This window comes from Corvus kubaryi, unplaced genomic scaffold (assembly GCF_017639235.1).
Source record: "Corvus kubaryi isolate FWS band 111438036 unplaced genomic scaffold, C.kubaryi_AGA036_p1.0 split3-73, whole genome shotgun sequence".
NCBI classification, from domain to species: Eukaryota; Metazoa; Chordata; class Aves; order Passeriformes; family Corvidae; genus Corvus; species Corvus kubaryi.
In genome coordinates this window covers 31,360,545-31,380,987 of record NW_024582091.1, presented here as the reverse complement: position 1 = coordinate 31,380,987, position 20,443 = coordinate 31,360,545, and the positions used below count along the sequence as shown (strand labels likewise).

Here is a 20,443-nt window from a genome sequence, read left to right as displayed (position 1 = left end):
CCTAAGTAGTTCTATTGACTGCTGTGAAACCTGTCTGCATTTACAGTTAAGCATGTTTTAAAATACCCTACTGATTCAGGGCCATAACTTGTGGCCACGTGAACCAAGAGAATACACTGTTATCAATTATCCATTAGTTGAGCTAACGGGAGGGTGGTACAGCCTGGATAATGGTTGAAACTGCATCAACTCGCTCAGTGACAAACATATTCAGAAGCACTTCATTTGCTCTTTACAGGCTCAGCTGAAGTTTAGCAGCACTGTTACCTGTCTTCAGTATACTAACAAGAAAATGAACCAGAGCTTCCCCAACTTTAGCTGTGCTTAAGACACACTCTGCCCAAGCCCCAGAGTACTGGACCGCATGGCACAGAGCCTCCCAGACAGGCCTAAAGGGGTGAGTTCCCACCTGCCTGAGTCAAGAAAAATGCACCACTAATAAACTCTGCTCCAAAGACCACAGGTTATATGGTACAATGTCTCCCACACCAGTCAGTTTGTGCATCAGTCTATACTGGTCAGAAATATGCACCTGGCTCACAAATGGAGAAATCTGGTAAAATTTGGGCATACTTAAATACTCCTACTGCTACAACTAACTACAAAAGAGCTCTTTCATGCAGTCTAGACTAATAATGGTTTAGACACAAACTGAACATGCATGTGGCAAAGCAGCATTTCTGTGTTTGTAACTTGGTTAATCTGCAACTAGATAATACACATATAACATGTTACAGATCTTTTAAAAATGTTCACCCTGCTTTTAATTTAATTGCATTTTAAACCTTAGTTTTTACTACTGCATTTTTCCAAATTTTCTGTTAAATTTCATCTTTTTATGCAACATATTTTCAATGACAAGTTCATACAGCTCAAGTACAAATAAACACCAGAGTGTTTACAGTAAATTCCCCAGGGTGTTGAGCATTCTTGACTAGTTGTAAACTATATATTTGTGAGCAGTTAGTACCATTTATGTATACAGCTATAGATTGGGTTTTTTATATAGAATTTAGCACATGAATAATGTGTAAGTTCAGCTGGTTCATAATTGGTGTTTTAATAGCAAAAAATTTCAAACTAGCTTAGACTAACAAAGTACCTAAAGTATCTATTCCTGTAACCCAAATTTCAGTGTCTGTATTATAACAGAGAAGAAACTAAATATATCCAGTGCTGCAACTGTGAAAGAAGTGCAGAATTCGATATAGGCAATGACCCAGAAGAGCAAAGCATATGAGGACTTATTTTTCAGTAATACTCATATAGTTGATTTTGATGGGATCACCACAACTGCTTTTAATGTACCGATTTTATGTACTGGGATGCTATAAAGAGGGCTTGTATAGGAGAATGGGACTACAACCCAGAACAAGAGTGTGTACCACAAATAGAGTTACCTCCTAGTCCCTCTCCACTGTGGTTTTCACCTCTGATCCTCCAGTGTCAGCTAGTTCAGTCTCTCAGACTTTCTTAAGCCACCTGTTTTGATCCAGTGGAGTCAGTTATTTTACCTGTCCAAATCTGAAAAAAAATTGGGATGTTGCACTTATTAAATGAAAAACAGGTCAGTTCAGTTGAATTAAACTGGATGCTTTATTGAATGGTCCCCAAAAGGCAGGGTGTGAGTAAATGCACAGTAGGAATGAAAGCTGTGCCTTACAAACTCTCTTGAGCTGTTACAAGCTCCCTGCCAGGTTTAGATTACACAAATATTTCATAGATGGAATACCAGTCAAATGTGAGATGTACCCATCAGAGATGCTTCCTCTGTTTTTGTGATGTACATAGGTGTCTGTTGCCCCAGGAATCATGAAGGTTCATGTCTGTACCTGAATCTCAGGTTTCCTACAATAAGGGAATGAATGCCAAGTATTTTCAAGAGCATGATCTCCAAAGCAAAACAAGTCCTTTCAGTAGAGAAAAAACTTTCCTAAAATCTTTGTAAAAATCACAATGATTGAAATATCGTCACTGTCAGCAAACAACAAAGCAAAACTCAGATGAAATAAAAAAATATGTGGTTTTGGGCTTTAAATATTGTCCTACAGGAGAAACATCAAGAAATCAACCGAAGACAGAAAAGATGATAGATATTTAATTTCTACAGTGAGATTAAACAATTTTCATCATACACAAACATGTCTACTTTACTTTAGATACACATGAACAGCTACAATATTCAGCATGAAAACAAATGACCAAAGTGGCAAGACTACTAAGAGTGGGAGAACTGAGATGGTCTGCCATAATCAAACAGAAGTAAGGAGAGTCTGAAAACAAACACTGATATTTTAGTTTATAAAACCTTCTGGTGACAGGAGTAGGAGAAAATTTTATTTTACGTATTTATTTTTTTTTTTTCTCACACCCATTTACATATGTCTAATGATAACAAAAATCTCAGGAGATAAATTACAGATAATGTCTGTGATCTAATATATACTTAATATCACATTGGAGGGAATGAATACACCTCTGTGTCAGAGAGAAAGAAGCTGATCTGGGAAATTAAGAAACAGGATTTTTATTTTGAAACAATGGTTAGTTCCTGGTACATCTCCTAGGTATATTAATTGAAACTGTCAAAGGAGATTAGTAAGGATGAATACTATAACCAAAACAAGAGAGAAAACTGAAAACAAGAGATATATTCTTTAGTTCTCTTCCTGTTTGGATATGCAGAACATTGCTTTTGAAGGATGACAGTAGAAAGAACTGTATGCCATCCACATAATCATCTAGGTATGACTGTGTTGCAAAGTCATGTCTGTGCTGCTAAAGTTGCTACCACATTCAGAAGGGGTGACACAGGGAAACTGGGAAGTCTGTTGATGGGATTCATTAACCCAGAAGTCCTTAGGTGTTAGGAATCATTGCATTTTCCTTCCGCCTCTTGACTTTCCAGCAAGGCTTTGGATGATGACACTTCTCCACCCTCTGCTCCTGCATCTAAACAAAGACAGAATTAAACATTTTTACCACACATATTCTCACAGATTTTTTAATGCAGCCAAATATTTGGGTTCACTGATCATCTCTGTTTGGACTGACTCTTTACTACCACAGTCATGGGTGCTTTAGAAAGAGAGATTAACTCAAGAGATAAAGAACTTTCAGAGGCATCTTCTAAAAGCTGCTGCCTATTGGTGTTGATTTGCCCACTTCTTGCACAGGCTGATCAATGTGCATTTGGCTGTAAAAATTGAAATAACTTTGTATTACTGTTATTATTTTTTTTTCTGGGTCATTTCCAAAATCAAATTAGAGTATTTCATTCCTTTGAGCACTGTATGGTTTCAGGTAGATAACATTACAGTTTATGGACATGCCAGTTATCTGTCTGACCTTTGACAAGAAATACCTGCGTGAATTCACCCTGTCTTCACAAGATGGGGGATTTTTTGCTGCTCTGAGTTGGAAGTTCACTTTTCCACAGATTAGAGTTGAATTCTTACAGGACTGATATAAATAGAAGCTCCCCAGTGTCTCTGATCATTATATGAATTGTTCCATGCTGTTTCTTTTGATTAAGTTTACCCACTGAGAAGCAGAAACTCCTCTTGCCTTGATTTCCTTGCAAACCATAATAATCATTTTCATATTACCTTCAAGTCCCACATGGTAGTACCAGTGGTAACAGAATACCCAAATCTATGGGAGTCCATAGCTTTTGGGGGACAAGGAGAGGTCTGCTCAGCATATCTGGCTGTACTGTCCTCCACTTCATACTCCTCCATCTCCTCCACAGTCATGATCTAAGGGTACATTTTCAGACTTGCTATAAATATCACAAACAACTCTCAAAAGAGTTATACATCTTGGTCTCTACATACCACAGCAAATATATAATGTCATACACAATCCACCAGCTAAAGCTCTTGGCAGAAACTGCTTGATGTTTTAAATCTGCTCAGAGGTTCAGAGGCTTTGGAGTTCTGTAGTGATAAAGGACTGAGTTATTTGACACCCTCCAGCCTAATGTAGCTGTTGGCTGGTTTTGTGCAGGGTTGGACATCTAGTATCAGTGGAGTCTTTCAGACAGGGTAGAGGAAAAGAGTTTGTTAGAGGAAATCTAATCTCATACTTTGTGGCACTTAGGTGTGCAGTAGGTGCTAGTTGAGCTGTTGAGTGTTATCGGCAGAATGGTACCCTAAGGCAGGTTACCAAATGTAGAAGACCAGTACAGCTTCTTGCTCTCAAACTTCTTGCAGCCTCCTCTTCAACCTTTGGATCACCAGTAACACCAATCAACTATTTAACATGGTTCCAGTATGACCTCCCACCAGACCACCTGTGGAAAGTCTCAGCGGTCCAAAACTTACACACCACCAGACGATTATCAGACAGGATACAGATGGTCTGCATTTCAGAGTTAGGCTCCAAGATAAACAGCTGGTGCCAGAAACTCTCCTGTTCATCTCATGAGAACATCAGCTTCATGTGGCTTGCAGAGTACATGGACATTTGTATCACACAGGTAGGGTCCTTGTGTATTCATAAAAAAATAAAGCAAAGCATCTTTCCTCTTCTAAACCAAAAGGTACTAGCACATCCTGTTCCTGACTTTTCACTATGACAGTAGCTGACAGCATTTTAGAAAGAGGATATGTATGATCCAATGACCATTAGCTAAATTTGAAACAAGATGGAGAGAGTCCTCCTCACCATTTCCCATAATCTTCACTGAATCTGAATTTCAGAGTAGCAACAAAATAGGGCATACTTTATATAGCCACATGTTCCATCTTCTCCACTTCTCTCATTTATCTAATTTCTTTATTCTGAGCTGGAAATTACTTTCTTTTTTTAACAACTTATTGTTAAAGTCAGAAATAGGCAAAAGGGACGTCTGTTAGAGCCCCAAATGTTTCAAAAACAAACTATTTCCCTGTCACAGCATTTGAACTTCAAAACTGTCTTTCCATTTTGATGAATTCTCCTCTGTTTGTTTGCTGTCTCATCAAAACTTTAACTTACAACACAATGAGGCTAAAATTCTCATCTGGTACTTGTGGAATTCCCATTCCCAGAAAGCATCCAAGCTGTCAGAGTGGACCTAACTGCATCCTGTATTCACTTCCTCTTATCACTACTGTAAACTGCTGATAACAGAATCTGCTGCCTTCCGACATGCTCTGGCACAGCTACGTGTCAATGACAAAAGAAATGGACAATTCCATGCTCTTAATTGTTCTTTAAATCCTGGCAGTGCTGGTCCTGTATTTCTAAGAAAGCATCAGTACATTTTGCTAAAACTGTGTTTCATTTCTTCTTCTTTTTAAGGAATTGTATGGAGACCAAGAGAGGAGAACTATTGTGTCATCTGGAGGGCTAGATACTTATTTTATGCCATGCTTGCACTCTTTCCTGTTTGTTTTTATTCAGGGAGGGCAGGAAAAGACCAAAGAGAGAACTTTTCTATGCTTTAAAAAGTGCACTCTTTCCAACTACTAAACTTGCCAGAGGCTGAAGTGAAACAAACATGAGAAACTTATTTACAGCTGTTGTATTCTTTGATGCTGTGTTTAACGTGGTGCATGTCCTTCAAGGATCACTGCTCTAAACAATACAAAAGGTTAGTTACACATAATATAGCAATGAATATTTCGGTGGGTTGGACTGGTCACTGCACTTCCACAGCTCCTGACACTGATAGCAATATAAATTCCTATCTGCCTCCTCTTTGATGAGGGAAACATTTCTCTCCTGCTGGAGCCTGATCGTACCAGGCAGAAGATCTATTTGGCACATAAAAAAACATGCAATTTGAAAACAAAAATACTAAATGTTACGTGACTCTTTGTACTTTGGAATGAATTTCCAGTGCTTCAGTTGCATGGAGAGGGGAAAAATATATAGGGACATAATTTGCATATTCATAGGGAAAAATCTCTCGTTGAGACAAAGCAATGCCTTCTTCCAGCACCCCTTCAGATTCTTAATTTCTGCTCTTCTCCTGGTTCAAGTCAGGATATGGTCATTTGGTCCCTTCTCACTCCTCCAGGAAATGTTTTTTCTACCTGCTCAGCAATCCTTTGCTGTATCTGTGTGGGGTTTAGATTACAGAACCCCAAACACATAATTATAAATTAAATCACCAAAATAACAACAGTTTGTGATCAAAGAAATCCTTCCCCCCAGCCTTTATGGTGCTTTAGGAGGCTACACATCTAACATCCTGTAATTTCTTAGGGCAATGTAAAAGGAGGCTATGCAACTCTGGAGACTAGGAATCCCTTTTATCATCTACTTCAGTTCGGATTCATGGACCCTTCACACCTCAGCACAGGCTTGCCTTCCCCTTTGCTGCACCCACACCATCACTGCTCTTGGATGTGGGACCATCTGTTGTGGTGGTATTTGTCAGAGAAGCAAAAGTGACAAATGAGAAGAAAAAAAATTCTGATTCTGATTAAAAAAGTAGGGACAGACCATGCTCAGGGCCAGTCTGTAATTTTCATTTCATAGGCATTAGAAATCAGATTTTTCTGAACCTGAAAATCCCCCTGAAGTCAGTCTGAAAGTAAAAAAAAAGAATTCACAAAGCTGGTGTTGATTAGATCTGTGCTTTATCAACAGAACACCTTATCAAATTAAAGGACATGGCAAAATAGGGTACTAGTGTCAGATAGCAAAGTTGAAATCCTACTAGCAGGAGTAAATCACTATAAACCCTACTCTTAATGTATATGTCTGAGTTAGGATAGCTGTAATTGTATTAACAGCACAGCCCTGCTGTCTTTTGCAAAGTTATCTCAGTGCAGGTGTACAATCGAATTTATAGCTGGAGTGATGGGCTTTCCAAGTTGTCCGGAAATGAAACTGTGTTTTCTCTTCCTCAGGGGATCTGGAATTCAGTTCCCAGCACTGAACTGTTTCCCCACGCTGCTAACACTGGATCTATGGATGGATATGGATATGGGTTAATATTAACTTGTCTCATCAGGAGGGACAAGTGATAACTGCTTTGGAAGGTTGAATTTAATTCTAAATGATGAAAGAAATATTAGTGTTGACATCAAAACCTCATGGTGGTGGAAGTCTTAAAGACAAAACAAAGGACGACTGCATAAAAATGTCCCTTTCTGAATGCACAGCCATTACCTTCTGAAACAGAGAGCTCAGCCAGTTTGTGTGGCAGCTCTGAAGTCCCAGCACCAGCAGGAGAGCCCAGGATATCTGGTAAGGCGTTCCGGCGGCCTGCGCGTCCTGATGCTGCAAAATCTGTGACCACAGGCTCCACATCAGTCATTGCTGACTCCTTTCCTCATAGCAACATCTGCATATGGAACAAACAGAAGAAGAAAGCAGCTATAACCTGATGGATGCTAATCACCTGCTCAACAATACAATAGCCAGAGGCTTTGCCCAATGATTCTTTTGTTATTAAAAGCCTTCCATTTCAATACTGAGTGTTTAAGCTTTATTTCTGTCCCTGAAGAAGATAGTAGACTCTGTGGACTTCCTTAACGTACCGTTTGCACATCAGACTAGCACAATGAACAGCTCTGCATGTACAAGAAACCTGTAAATAGGGTCAGCAACAGGCCTTTCTGTCAGCCATCTGTCTGTCCTTCTATGACCCGTTCCCTCTTTTTAAGTGGCTTTGCCATACAATCACTTGGAAGAGAACTAAAACGGTTGTCATATAGTCTGTATGAAATAAAGCATGTTTCCCTTATTATGAATCTTGTTCAGATTCTTATTTAGAATCTTAGAACAAACTCATTTCACAGAGGAGCAAATGATATAAAATGACCTCTCAAAACACAAACTGAAACTCTTCGTAGAATTTCTTTATCCTTCACATATCAAACCACTTGTTTTCCTCTGCTGCTTGTTATCCTGGTTTAACCTTCATTTGTGCATGTGACTTTTATCTAATAAATTACTGAATCCTGGAAATAATGGAACCAACGGTACACTGCTCCCTTGATCCCTGTCTCAAAACCCACTGAACTGAATGGGAAAACTGCTGACCACAATGGGCTCTGGACCAGGCAGAGAAATGTTTGCAGGATCACACCCCCAGTCAACAGATTAAGTGTGTACACCTAGAGCAGGATACTTGGCTGCAAGTGGCACACAGAGTGTGAAAACTGCCATTAGCAGTCACAAAGGCTATAATACAATCATTTACAAAATAATGTGGTAATTAACAGAGCAATTTATAATAATTAGGTACCCATGACTCAATTATAAACAATAGTTACTTGCTCTATATGAATGAAGTTCTGTTGGAAATGTGGGAGCAGTAATGTTGTCTCTTTGTGTAAATACGGTCAGTGCTTTGTGTGGTAAGGGGTACAGATGGTACTGGAGACCAAACTGACAGAAGGGTGTCAGCTTTTGGTTGACAACTGGCTGTATTTAGACTAAGAACTGGATATGGAAAGTGTCAATCATGTTAGTGTTATTCATGTAAGAAGCAGAGCATCACAGTCTCCCTTTAAAAATTCTGCTAAGCTTGGGAAATATTAGTGCTTTCATTTCATGGATAGAAAAAATTATACAAATAGATATCAAGCATAACTTGCTCTGATGTGCAAGAAGGAAGAGGCAGAAAATTGATTGCTGATGTTGACCTGCCATTTCTACCACAAGCATTTTCTTTTTCTCCCTCAAAGTGCCATTCAGCTGTGTCAATCCAAAACCAAGAAAAAATAGTCTTAATCTTTTTTGTATCTCTAAGTACCTTGTAATAGAAGAAACAAATCGTTATTGGCAAGAAACAAAGGCACAAGTAGGACTGCCAAGTCTGAAAGATGACCTGAACATGCAAAGAAACTGCTTGCTTTACCAAGATCAGTAAGTGAAAATTCTAACCTGGAGATGTAGCAGAAGGTCCCTGTCCTGCATAAAAACAGGTCAAGTCCAAATGAAACTTTTCTGTCAGAGGCAAAATGTAGAAAATATACATGGACATTCAAGAATGACCCTTTTCAGAAAACACATAAAAATCATGGAGTAATCAAGGCTGGAAGAGACGTTTAAGATGATTCAGTCAATGGTCAAACATGCATCAACATTCTCAGTTAGATTTAGCATTATACTATGACAGGGTGAGATCAGCACTTGGCATGAAATATGAAAATAAGGAGAACGAATTCATGTTTGCATACACAAGTCTCATGGCTTTTTGGGGGTGTTCATATTTATTGAACTGTAGGTGTCCTAAATGTTTTTCTTCATACGCTCACCACAGCAAGTAAAGAGATTGTAAATTGCACTTCAGAACAGAAAATGCTTGGGGTCTTCTTTTGCTTAGTGAAAGCACTAAAGTTACTCTCAGTGCCAAAATACCAGCATGCTTGCAGTTCTTGCCCATTTCATTTCAGCCATTAATACATTGGAGCCAAAAATACTCCTGTGAGCAGAGTGCTGTTCACATAAGATCTACAGAATGACATGAACATCAAAACACACTTTCTCAAGCCTGCCTTGTGGACTTCTCCCCCCCCGCCCCTTTTCTCTCTTGCATGGATGTTTTGGCCCCTAAATGGTTATTTTTTAAATGGAGAAAATTTGATCTCCAACTCATGTCATATGAAGCTACTCTCTTCTGCAGTACAGTTTGCAGTAATTTGCACTTTTGCACTTGTTTCAAAGCCCTCCCTTTCCTCTTCAGCACATCTCCTCCTCCTCTGATGTAATCTCCCTGCACTGTGTAATACTAGACAACCCAGGAAGATGATGAAGGGCACAATGTGACGTGCCTTCATGTAAGTGAATTTTGATTTATGCACTTGATTTAAAAAGTATGCAGAGACAAATCTAAAACATCTGTCAGACAGAAAATCAGCTGATCATTATCCATCCGTCTGGTGGCCGTAATTCAATTTTAGCTATCTAAAAATACACCATCCTTTACATACATAACATTTACCATTAAGGGTTTTCACCTTTGTTTTTTCTATCTACACTGCACTAGCACAGAATGTTCTCTAAGTATATTTGAAAGATGAGGGACTACCCCAAGAGGCTTAGAATTGACATTACAAAACATGGGTCCATTTATAGGTCCATATAATGCAAAATTTAAGCTCACCTCTCAACATATTACAGACATTATTCAAAGTAACTTGATGCTGTACTCGAGAGAAATGCCATTTTGTTCGTTAATGTTCTAAGGGATTTCTTCAATTTCATTCTGATGTTCTCTTATAACAGTATTTTCTAAGGCCTACATCCAAGTAAGGATATAGAGTTTCTCTGCTCTTTATCTGTTTCTACCTTTAATTTTTTTAACACATTCATTGGGAAATATCTACCTTTCTGTCATCTCCTTGCATCTGTTAAGCACAGTATTAGTCATGCCTCCTCAGAGTAAACAATAATTACAACGTCCACAGCATCTATTTTCTCAATCCACTCCTCCTCCTGCTGGCTACATCTCCTTCAGCTTCACTGAACCCATTTTGCTCTAGCCTTATCCAAGATAAAGATACTCGCATGTTGCCAACACCTTTGTGCACTTGCTTCTCTGAGTTTCCAAATTACTGTTGTCATTTTTCTCTGTCACTGCTCACCAGACTATGGAGCACAGTTCCAAAAGAATAGTGCCAGATTTCCAAATCACAAAGTTCAGTACTCCCCCAGCTCCCTTTCTGCCATAGCAAAAGCCCAGTCCACCCACAAGTATAAGGTGACGGGGTGGAAGAGTTGGGCAGGGATGTGGAGGGTCAACAGTAGGAAGGCAGGTGCATGTCCCAGAAAGGCTCACCTACTACAGTTAGAGACTGAAGGCTTTGACTGGAACTCCAGCTAGCACTCCATCACCAGGACTAACTTTGCAGCTCATTACTGGGCCAAGACATCACTAAGGAGGTTTTGGGAGTATTAAGTTAATCCTCTCATATATGCCTCTGAAATCTCTGCAGGGTCACCCAGAATGCACAGCAGACCACTCAGGTGTGCATTCTGGGTGAAGGAAATGCTCTGCTTGTGAAAACAGATTACAGCCAAAAGCAAAACTCAATTAATGATCTATCAGACATTCAAGTAAGTGTCCTCAGACAGAACAGTGGCAGGCAAACTACCAGTGGCATTTTCTCTAAAACACAGCTAGTTTGTTAATCTTTGAGTCTTCTTTTGCTGGCAGCATAGCCATCCCTTTGGGGGAAAATGAGTCACAGAATCTGGTGAGAATTTATTTAAATAAATGACAGGAAAAGAACAATAATTCTCCTGAAACAATTTGTGTTGAGAATCAAGGGAAACAGTGCTTTAAAGGTGCTCAGTTGTAGCAGGTGACACAGTCGACATTAAATGTCAGTGTCGTCTCTTCCTCACTCTTATCTGTTAGAAAATAGATAAATCATCACCTTAAGTACTTGTGAAAGCTATTTTTGCTTCTGATCCTTCTACTGTTTAACGGAGACAGAACACCAGATTTGTTCTGCTTGGAAGGACAAACTATTCCTCAATAAATATCAAAAAGTTTCCAGCATTGGCACTGTGGCAACTCAGCTTCACGCAGGAGCCTGAAAGACCAAATACATCACTCCATTCTATTCAGGCACTTTTGCCAAAAACTTATGAATAGTCTCTGCCTGTGCTATCAGAGAAAGCTACATTTCCGAAACACTGTTCGTTCTGAATGCTCTTTAGTAGGAACAAACTAGAAAGCATGAAATCCTCTCACAAACAGGTGAAAAATTCAATAGCCAAGTAGTACTTTCAGAGCCAGACTGACTGATTCTGTGTCTCGAGGGTCTCTTACTTTAATATGCATTTCAGCATCTTAATATATTCAGAAAAAACTTCAGTCCTTTAAGTGGTGTTTAGCTTGTTTTTATTTATTTGTAATGAGTGTTCTCCAAGCACCTCTACCTCAAAAGCCTGTTGGTTTAAAACTTTCTAAGTAAGGAGAACAGAAAATTAATTGAATGAAGTGCTTCCCACTGTGCAACTGAGATGAAAACCACATCTTGCTATGCAGTTGCCACGCTTTCACATCCACTTCTGCTGCAGCTGCATCCTCATGTCGTTGTCTCCTCTTACCAAAGGTGTCAGAATAGGAACATTGTCACTACACATGCTCACGTAATCCTTATGCTTTATCGTGAGGCATTTCTGGACCAAGAAAAGGAAAAAAACCAGCTAGGAACATCCATGCTTTTAAGGAAGACAGCCCAGAGATTATGATGATGACTAACAGTAAGCTGGGCACTCACATAAATTTTGTGAGACAAATTTATCTTATGTGTTTTTTCACATCAAGAACATTTGTTACTCACTGGCAACCTTACTGCTGGGAAGCACACAGAAAGATAAGTAAGTGTTCTTTATCAATACATCTTTACCATATGTATATCCAAACACAGGGGTCTTGATTTTGTTTGGGGCTTAGGACAAGAGACCACACATATCTTAGTATGCAGAAGCAATATAGCTGACTATATGAATGTTAGAAGTGATCCACTAAGGAAAAAGAATTAAATTTATTACCTTTTGGGTTTCTTAATATATGACTAAACTTGAAACAAGAGTACTTTTTATTATTTCATGTTACAAAGATGATTTTGGTTTTCTGTACCAACAGAGTTGGCCTTTCTCAGAAAAATGTTCTCAGAATGGACAGACATTTTACACAAATGTCTTGTGTGTTATTTCTGCTCTGGGTACATGACCTGCACTACATTCTTGCACCAGAAGCAACATCCTTATCAACAGTGACCAAAAATGGCTTCCATACATGATCTTTGTAATGCCAAAATGGTCAGACTGGGATATCATGATTACAGCATTCCTCCACTTCCTGCCTTGGTGCAGGCAGAAGCACTGACTGAATACCCAGAATCTTGATCCTGTTGTTCAGAAGTCCATCATTTTAGGGCACAGAATCTGAAAACCTTGGCCAAAGCTGTAGGACTTTTTTCTTCCTCAGAATGGAACTTGGAAACTTTCAGTTGAATTTTCTGATCACTTCCATAAAACCAGTATTATACTCATGGGAAAGACAAGAGGGGAAAAAATGCCACATAACATTAATCCTGCTGCCTTTAAGCTTCTGGAGAATGTGCAGACACCAATGGTGCAGTTCACCCTCTACAAACCCATAGAGAGTAGAAAGCTTGACTGTGAGCTGTGTCTGACCCCTGAGTATGCACAGTGCTCTGATGCACAGGAGAACACATTACAAAACTAAAAGCAGTTCTAAGTAATGGCACAATTTTCTTTTTGTGAAAGAAAATAAGGGAGAGAGGAGAAGGGGTCATGATACTGACAACTGAATCAGAAGTTAACTGCAGCGAGTAATAAATGAAGTGACATTAGCTGAAGGCAGTCAATACCAGACAGTCAATACCAAGCATGTCACTTTCTGAATGTCTGTGAGTGACCAAGAGCAATGACATAAATGTTAGTCGACTTAATGGGAAACACAATTCATTTCTGACTCATCGGCTATGCTGGAAAGAAATCAAACACATCACCTACTATGGAATAAGAAATGAAACTCGGTGGTAACGAATCAACTGACCAACCTAATTCTTCCTCTTATATTTGGGCCATTCATTCCCACAGAGTTTTCATTTCCTGTTGCAAATGCACATGCCACTTTCTGAGTTCAGCCACACAGTTCCAATCTTCTAAATCCTTTCTTAGAATCTGCATCTGGCCTGAAATACAAGAGAATTTTGCCCACTTTCAGGAATATACATGAGGAGCAATTTCAGAATTAGAAATAATTTTTAAGGTTAACCTTGCCTTGCAGAGCCCCTGCAATCACAACACTGCAGTTCAATTAGATTTATGCTCTTTTGCACTCTCAAAGGCACGCAAGGGAATTAGTATCTCCCAACCTCTCCAATCTCCTTTCTCCTCAGCTTTTCAACTGGGAATTCCTTAGGGAGGCATCAAACAAGTTTTTTCCCTCTGCTTTGATATCTGCTGCCCCCACATCCCACAAACACTTCCTGGAACACACACAAGTCATCTACATAAACCAGCGTATGTACATCAATCTGTATACTTCATTAGAAGCAGCAAGGGATTTGGTTCTTTCCAGTTCAGTGGAAGAAAACTATTCTGACAAAACCACTGGGAAAAGCTGAGGCAAGCAAAAAGCTTGAGGCATACTGGAGTCCACTTACACAATGCACTCCAGTAAAGGAATCAGCACTGTGAAATGTAAAATGCTTTTGTGAGAAGATGAATTTACAATTTAGCAGATACATGAGAATGGAACAATCCCATGCACGTAACCAACATGGCTGTGTACCCAAAGTCTCTCAACTGGGGAAGGCCCAAATCTCCTTGAGATCTGCTGACATGAATGAGGAATGTTTCCACCTGGCTCAGAGTGAATCAGAGTGTACCTGGAGGTACAGTATGTTCCCAGGAAGGGAAGTCCTTGTGGAAGTACTTAGAGAAGAGGAGTTGCAGAGCAAGAGGAGTTGCCTGGTAGCAACACATGGGCACAAAGGGTTGAAAGCTGGGAGCACAAGGCTGACAGACAAGTAATGACCATGGGGAGCTGTATCTGTGCTTGTAGGTGGAGAAGAGAGATTACGTGAGGGTCTGTATGAGACATAGAAATTACATTGGAAGCTAAAGAGACGCAGGAAGAAAGGAGAGCTCTGGAACCTTACTGAGGAAGAGGAATGAAATCAGTAGTGAGGAGTTTCTTTGGAAAGCAAGCAAGATGGAGACAGGGAGGGAGAGGCTTGTTCAGTTCTGGGGAACACTGCAGGAGAGCAGGTCTGATGATGGATGAGCAGAGAGATGGGCAGAATGGAGACCTTACGGCTTAGCAGCAAACTAGATAGGTAACAGCAAAACAGGTTTGTCTTTTTTTAACTTAAAAGAATATGTGTGTAATTATCCCAATAGACCAGAAGAAGAAAACCTGGAGAGTATGCACAAGAAATATAAGGGCAGTTTACTACACCAAGGATCTTTCTTTTCAGGTTTTTTTGAGGTGGATAAGTTATTTTGTTAATATGACACGTGCTACAACACCCTGGCCACCAAATCTATAGTATTTGTGACAACCTTTACAGACTGATATTGTCTGAAGCCCTCAAAAGAACAAGCAGCTCCAATGAGACCTTCTGCACAGAAGTGCATTCTTTGCCCTGCAGGCAGCACCCTTCAAGGGAGAAAAGTCCCTGTTTATTTCATATTAAGACCTCCAGAGTGTCCCCTGGAGGTAGAAGTGGGTTTGGTGAAAGGGTTCTCTCTCCATTATGAAACTTGAGAAGGATGGAAGCCTGTGCTTCTTTCCATTCAGCAGTTAGGTGGTAACAGTCTGGCAGCAAGCAGGAATTGCAGTGTGAATACGTGCAGGCACCTTGCTAAGCTCCTAAGCCTTCAAAGCATGGGACTAGGGCCATTTCCATTAAAAAGCAAGGACAAGTGCTTAGAAGCACTTGATTGTTTTAGCTGTGCAAATAAAATCTGACTTTTGATTTTATCTTTGTCACGGCCAGATAACACTCCATAATGATATACAAAGCCAGATTAATTGTATTTTATTTGTATGATTCTTCCTTCTTCAAATCTACAAGCTGTATTTTTTTGGCCTGGGTCAGACCAGGAGACCATCCCCCATCTTCTTCATGGACTTCTTCCCTGGTCATCTCAGTTTCACCTGACTGATGTGGAAATACTTGGGTTTAGCCAGTTTTGCAGTCACACCCCCTAGCATTTCTTCACCTGAGCATAGGAGATGATACTCTCTGTCTTATATACTTTATGTCTGATGAACACTTTGGAAAAGCTAAAGTCCAACCAAATCCAAGCACTATTCTCTCTGAGTAAAACTTTCCTATTTAAGTTTTTCATTTCTGCATTCTGGTTTCATAGTGCAAGTACACACAAGGAGTCATCACAATTTCCAGAACAAGAATTACTCATAGCAGTCTGCTCTAATACAAAAAAAAAACCCCAACACAAACCAAACCAGCAAAAAATGAAGTGAAACTTAGTATTAAATTGCTACATACTCACAGAGGACTGGAAACAGCATTAAAAACAAAGTCAGCTTAAATCTATTCTTTATTGAACAGTTAAAGTACTAGCATACTAATAAAGGCTAGTTTTATTTTCTTTACCATGGAAAGCTGCAAGACAGCTCTTTGACATGAGTGAGTCTGTAAATCTAACACTCCAAATTTTTATTATTCTGCTTGCTTCCTTAAGCACCAGCCTGACAGGTAAAGCAGTTGACAACTTCAGCTATTTCAGTAATGCTTATTGTTGGTGGGAGCATTTCTACCACCCTCTTCAGCAAGTATCAGTCCGAGAGCCACTGAGATATCTTCCAGACATCACCCCAACACTTCTCTCAAACACTTCTCTCAAACACATGAAACTCTGTATAACTATTTCCTCCATAATTTTTCATGTATTTCTCCACAAATGGTCTGGGCTTCCTGAACTATTTTTCTGGCTCTTCCAAGAATACTCCTGGAAATCCAATCCAAAATACTTCATTTGGCATTCTTCACTGAATAGGATGGTGGAAAGAAAATCGTATTTGCTCAATTCAATAAATGTTTCATTAGTTAATAAAATATTATTTTATTAACTCAGTTCAAGGATAGTAAAAGGTCTTTGATTTTGCTAATGTAAGTGAACTATTGCAGGATAATTCTATATAGCTATCTCTGCTGGCCTACCCAAAGGTTTTTCCAATTACATTTTTCTAACTAATAAAAGATAATTTCTTTCCCTAAAAACTTTGTCTTGACCATGTCCTTAGACCACCACAGGCGCTGGAAAATTCTGCAAAATCATTCTGGTTGAGTTTGCCCTCAGGGGAAGATAAACCAACCGAGAAGAGAACACTGTGCTTTTCAGACTAATCTGGTGACTGTTAAAGTGAGCCCAGGAAGGAAACAGCCACTTGGCAAGTGAAGTCTAATACAAGGAAAATGAAGCTAACCTCCAACTGCAAGTCAACTTGGTGCCCTGAAACAGCCTTTAATGAGTTACTTAAGTTTCCTACTGCTCTCCTTGACATGTCAGTGACTCTAACACTCACAAAGCTGAAAAATCAATAGGACATATGGATATATTTCAAGAAGTTATATGACTTTTCTGCACTGTCTTCAACAATTGCATTTTAAATGGGGCCCCTCAGTTCCTTGCTCAGTATGTTCCATTTATACTTTATTTATGCTTTAGCATAAATTTTTGCCTCAGAAACAGTATTTCTTCAGTATTCAATGAATAATTTTTCACTTTCATTTCATTCTCCAGCATATGTCATGCTTACTCTAATACAATTTCACTGAGGTCATATCCTTTACAGTTTGCCTGTTCAATCTTGGCAGTAGTCCTATTTACTGATTTTAATGAAATTACAGGTAGGAAAATTTGCCCCCTCTCATGGTGACTCACCAAGAAAATAGACCGAGATTTGAGAAATCCATCTTCTTTTAGGCTTAGAATTTAAGTTAAATAATGACCTTAATTCACAAGACTTTCTCAATTATATTTGCAATAGACTTTAAATTGCAAGTAAAAACATAAATTAAATCAATTACAATTCACTGAGACATATCCTGATAGTACAGGTTTACAATTTGACCCTGCAGTTCTCCATGTACTTCATCTAATTGCAAGGCTTGTGCTGCTTCCACTGAAATTTGATAATACAGCCAGGAGACAGTACTAGGAATGAGTGCTTTGACATTCAAGAGCAGATCACTGAATCAGATTTGTCCCACTCAGATTTGGTGATAAGAGTTATCTCCAGGGGATAGGACACCTGATGATACAGTCCCTGTTACCTGCACACCAGAAAATTTGTGACTGAACCATTGTCAGAGACCGCAGGGATTTTACACCCACGGGCACAAAGGATCAGAATAATGAAACCCTCAGGTTTAATCATCTGCCAGAATGTTCTGAGACTGGGGGAAAAGCTTTTTCCACAGAATAAGGAATATAGGGACATAAGTACTTGAGAGCATCTTGTTCTTAAATTTTCTAGGAATGAGCCAGCTAGGCACTGCTTTCATCACCGATGAAAGAAATTAAATAAATCAAAAATCCACAATCCCACACTCTTGAGGAGTAATGACAGAAACAAATAGGCTAAATGATTATCCGTAATACACATTAAGAAATTTTTCCTTAGAACTTATTTTGGATTAATTTTACACTTCAGGTGAACAGTTTATCTGAAGTACTATACTTGCTTCTCCCTTCCTACTTTTAAATGACTCTATTTGTTTCCTCCGCATGTCTGCAGAAAGGGTACCATTGATCACAACAATTCATAAACCTCCCTGACTTTCATGCTGCTTCAGAGTGTCTCTTTTTCCTAGGAGAATAGGTCTAATAGGTAAAATTCATAGTAGTTACAAGCCTAAACAAGTCAGTAGAATTACACATGGGATTAATTTGGTTTAATTTCTTTAGCCTTTCAATATACTTCTATTTTATGAAAGTATGAATCATCTCTATTGCTCTCTAATAACCTTAGCCTGGGACACTATCTTAGGGCTTCACAGTTATAGACTAGTTTCAAAAAAAGAAGACATATTGCAATCAAAATTCTAGTAAAATATACTAAGGAAATTATTTTATGGTCTCACTGAGCTTACTTGGCAGTTAAGAAAAATGACTGTCCCTCAAAAAATCTAAGACCTAAAAGCAAATCCCTATCTCCAATTATTATAGTCTATCTGTTTTTCAAAAACAAGAACAAAGCAGACCTTTCCAAGGCATATATGAGGCTGGCAGACCGGTAATTTCCACACAGTTGAATTAATGTATTTTAAATTAATTCAATTAAAATCAATTAAGGCAGATGGCTTTCAAAGAACCATTTCCATTTTGATAAATGATCCTTCAGTAAATATGCCCTGCTATTGAAACACCTGGATTAAGTGCTTCAAATAGGGACCAAAAAAAGATGTATTTATATCCCAAAGGATAAGGAGGCTGTGAAAATCACCAGTACACATAGGATGATTTAAAAGATGACAGGAGAAGGTTAAAGTGTGCTTTTTATAAGTTATTTGAATGAAACACTCAGACTTTCAGTACTGAAAGGGGGCCTAGAAAAGCTTTTTAGCAGGGCCTGTTGTGACAGGACAAGAGATAATGGTTTTAAATTGAAGAAGGGTCAATTTAAATTAGACATAAGGAAGAAGTTTTTTACAGGAGGTGGTAAAACACTGGCACAGGTTGCCCAGAAAGATGGTGGATGCCCCATCACTCAAAACATTCAAGGTCAGGTTGGACGGGGCTCTGAGCAACCTGATCTTGTTTCTGGTCTCCCTGCCATTGGCAGGGGGTTGGACTAAAGGACCCCTAAAGATCCCTCCCAACACAAACCGAATTTTTCAATTCTATGATTCTAAGTATGGCTGGGCCCTTAAGCTATTTTAGATGGGATACCATGATCCCCAGAACTTTGATTCAACTTTCCTAATCTGCATGGACCATTGAAGCTTAAGTGAAGTGGAGGAATGAAAACCAAAATATAAACAAGCAATCAAGTCTTGTTCCTATTTGTCATATAACAACATTAAGTGGAAGTTCCACATACTGAATCCTTTGGATTTAAAAGTTTAACAATCAGCTTGCTTTCTCCTCATCTTTTTAGCCTTAATTTAACATTTAGTCTGCTATATTCTGAGTGAGAGGTAGGTTTAATTTTGACACGTTAGAGCAATGCCATTCTTCCACAAGAGTAGCAGAAGCAACAAGCAAGATCTGTCTAAACAAACATTGCTTCCCTTTGGAGCAGAATTGAATAGGATTTTCATCTTGAAAACTCAGAGAAAAAGGAGAATCTGCGCTTCCACTGCATAGGAGTGGAACCATGTAATTCCTGAATCACATGAATTTTAATGAAACTTTTTTACTAGGTCTAGGCAAGAGAGAGACCTCTGACTGCTCCTGAAGAGTTGCTTGCCTATTCAGGGACTGGCACAGGGTGGGATGGCAGTCAGCTTGAGTTGCTATGGATATGGCGACTGCTTTAATCGCCAGGATCTTTGATCCCTCTGAAATTTTCACTTTCTGGTTTCACTGCTGGAAGCCCACAAACACAACCTCACTGGGCTTTCTTCCTCTGGAAAGAGCCTGTACACAGCCCCAGTGATACAGGGCTTTCCTAAAAGGTTAGGAGGCAAGGAAATCCCAGACCTTGCTTGGCTTTATCACAGGAGGTTTGTTCCTTTGTGCTCTCATCCAGCACTGAGACAAAAACGGTCAAACCCTGACAGGTACAGAGGTCATGCAGGAGATGGGACATCTTTCATCTCTACTCCATCTCTTACCCCAAAAGAGACAGCACCAGCCCTGCGTCCCCTCTTCCTACCCTCCCATGTCAGCAATGCCTTCCCTCCTCTTTCTCTGTCCTACAGCAGCACATTCACATGCACACAGGCATGCTCTCTCCATGCAGAAAGTGCCAGTGTTCCCCTCCCCACCCAGCCTCTCCCACCCTGCCCCACAGAAGGACCACGGCAAA

At 39.4% G+C, this 20,443-nt stretch overlaps 1 protein-coding gene across 6 annotated transcripts in view; it reads right to left on the bottom strand.

Annotated features, from left to right (window-relative positions):
• Positions 1–2,076: 2,076 nt before the first annotated feature.
• Positions 2,077–20,443, bottom strand: part of PKIB (cAMP-dependent protein kinase inhibitor beta) — a 54,045-nt gene continuing 35,678 nt past the window's right edge. For all 6 annotated transcript variants that reach the window (XM_042016985.1, XM_042016983.1, XM_042016982.1 and 3 more), the window contains exons 2-3: positions 7,108–7,282; positions 2,077–2,952 (exon numbers count right to left, since the gene is read on the bottom strand). In XM_042016985.1, coding sequence (XP_041872919.1) covers positions 2,867–2,952; positions 7,108–7,255 — 234 coding nt within the window. In that variant the 5' untranslated portion in view covers positions 7,256–7,282 and the 3' untranslated portion in view covers positions 2,077–2,866. The remainder of the gene's footprint in view (positions 2,953–7,107; positions 7,283–20,443) is intronic.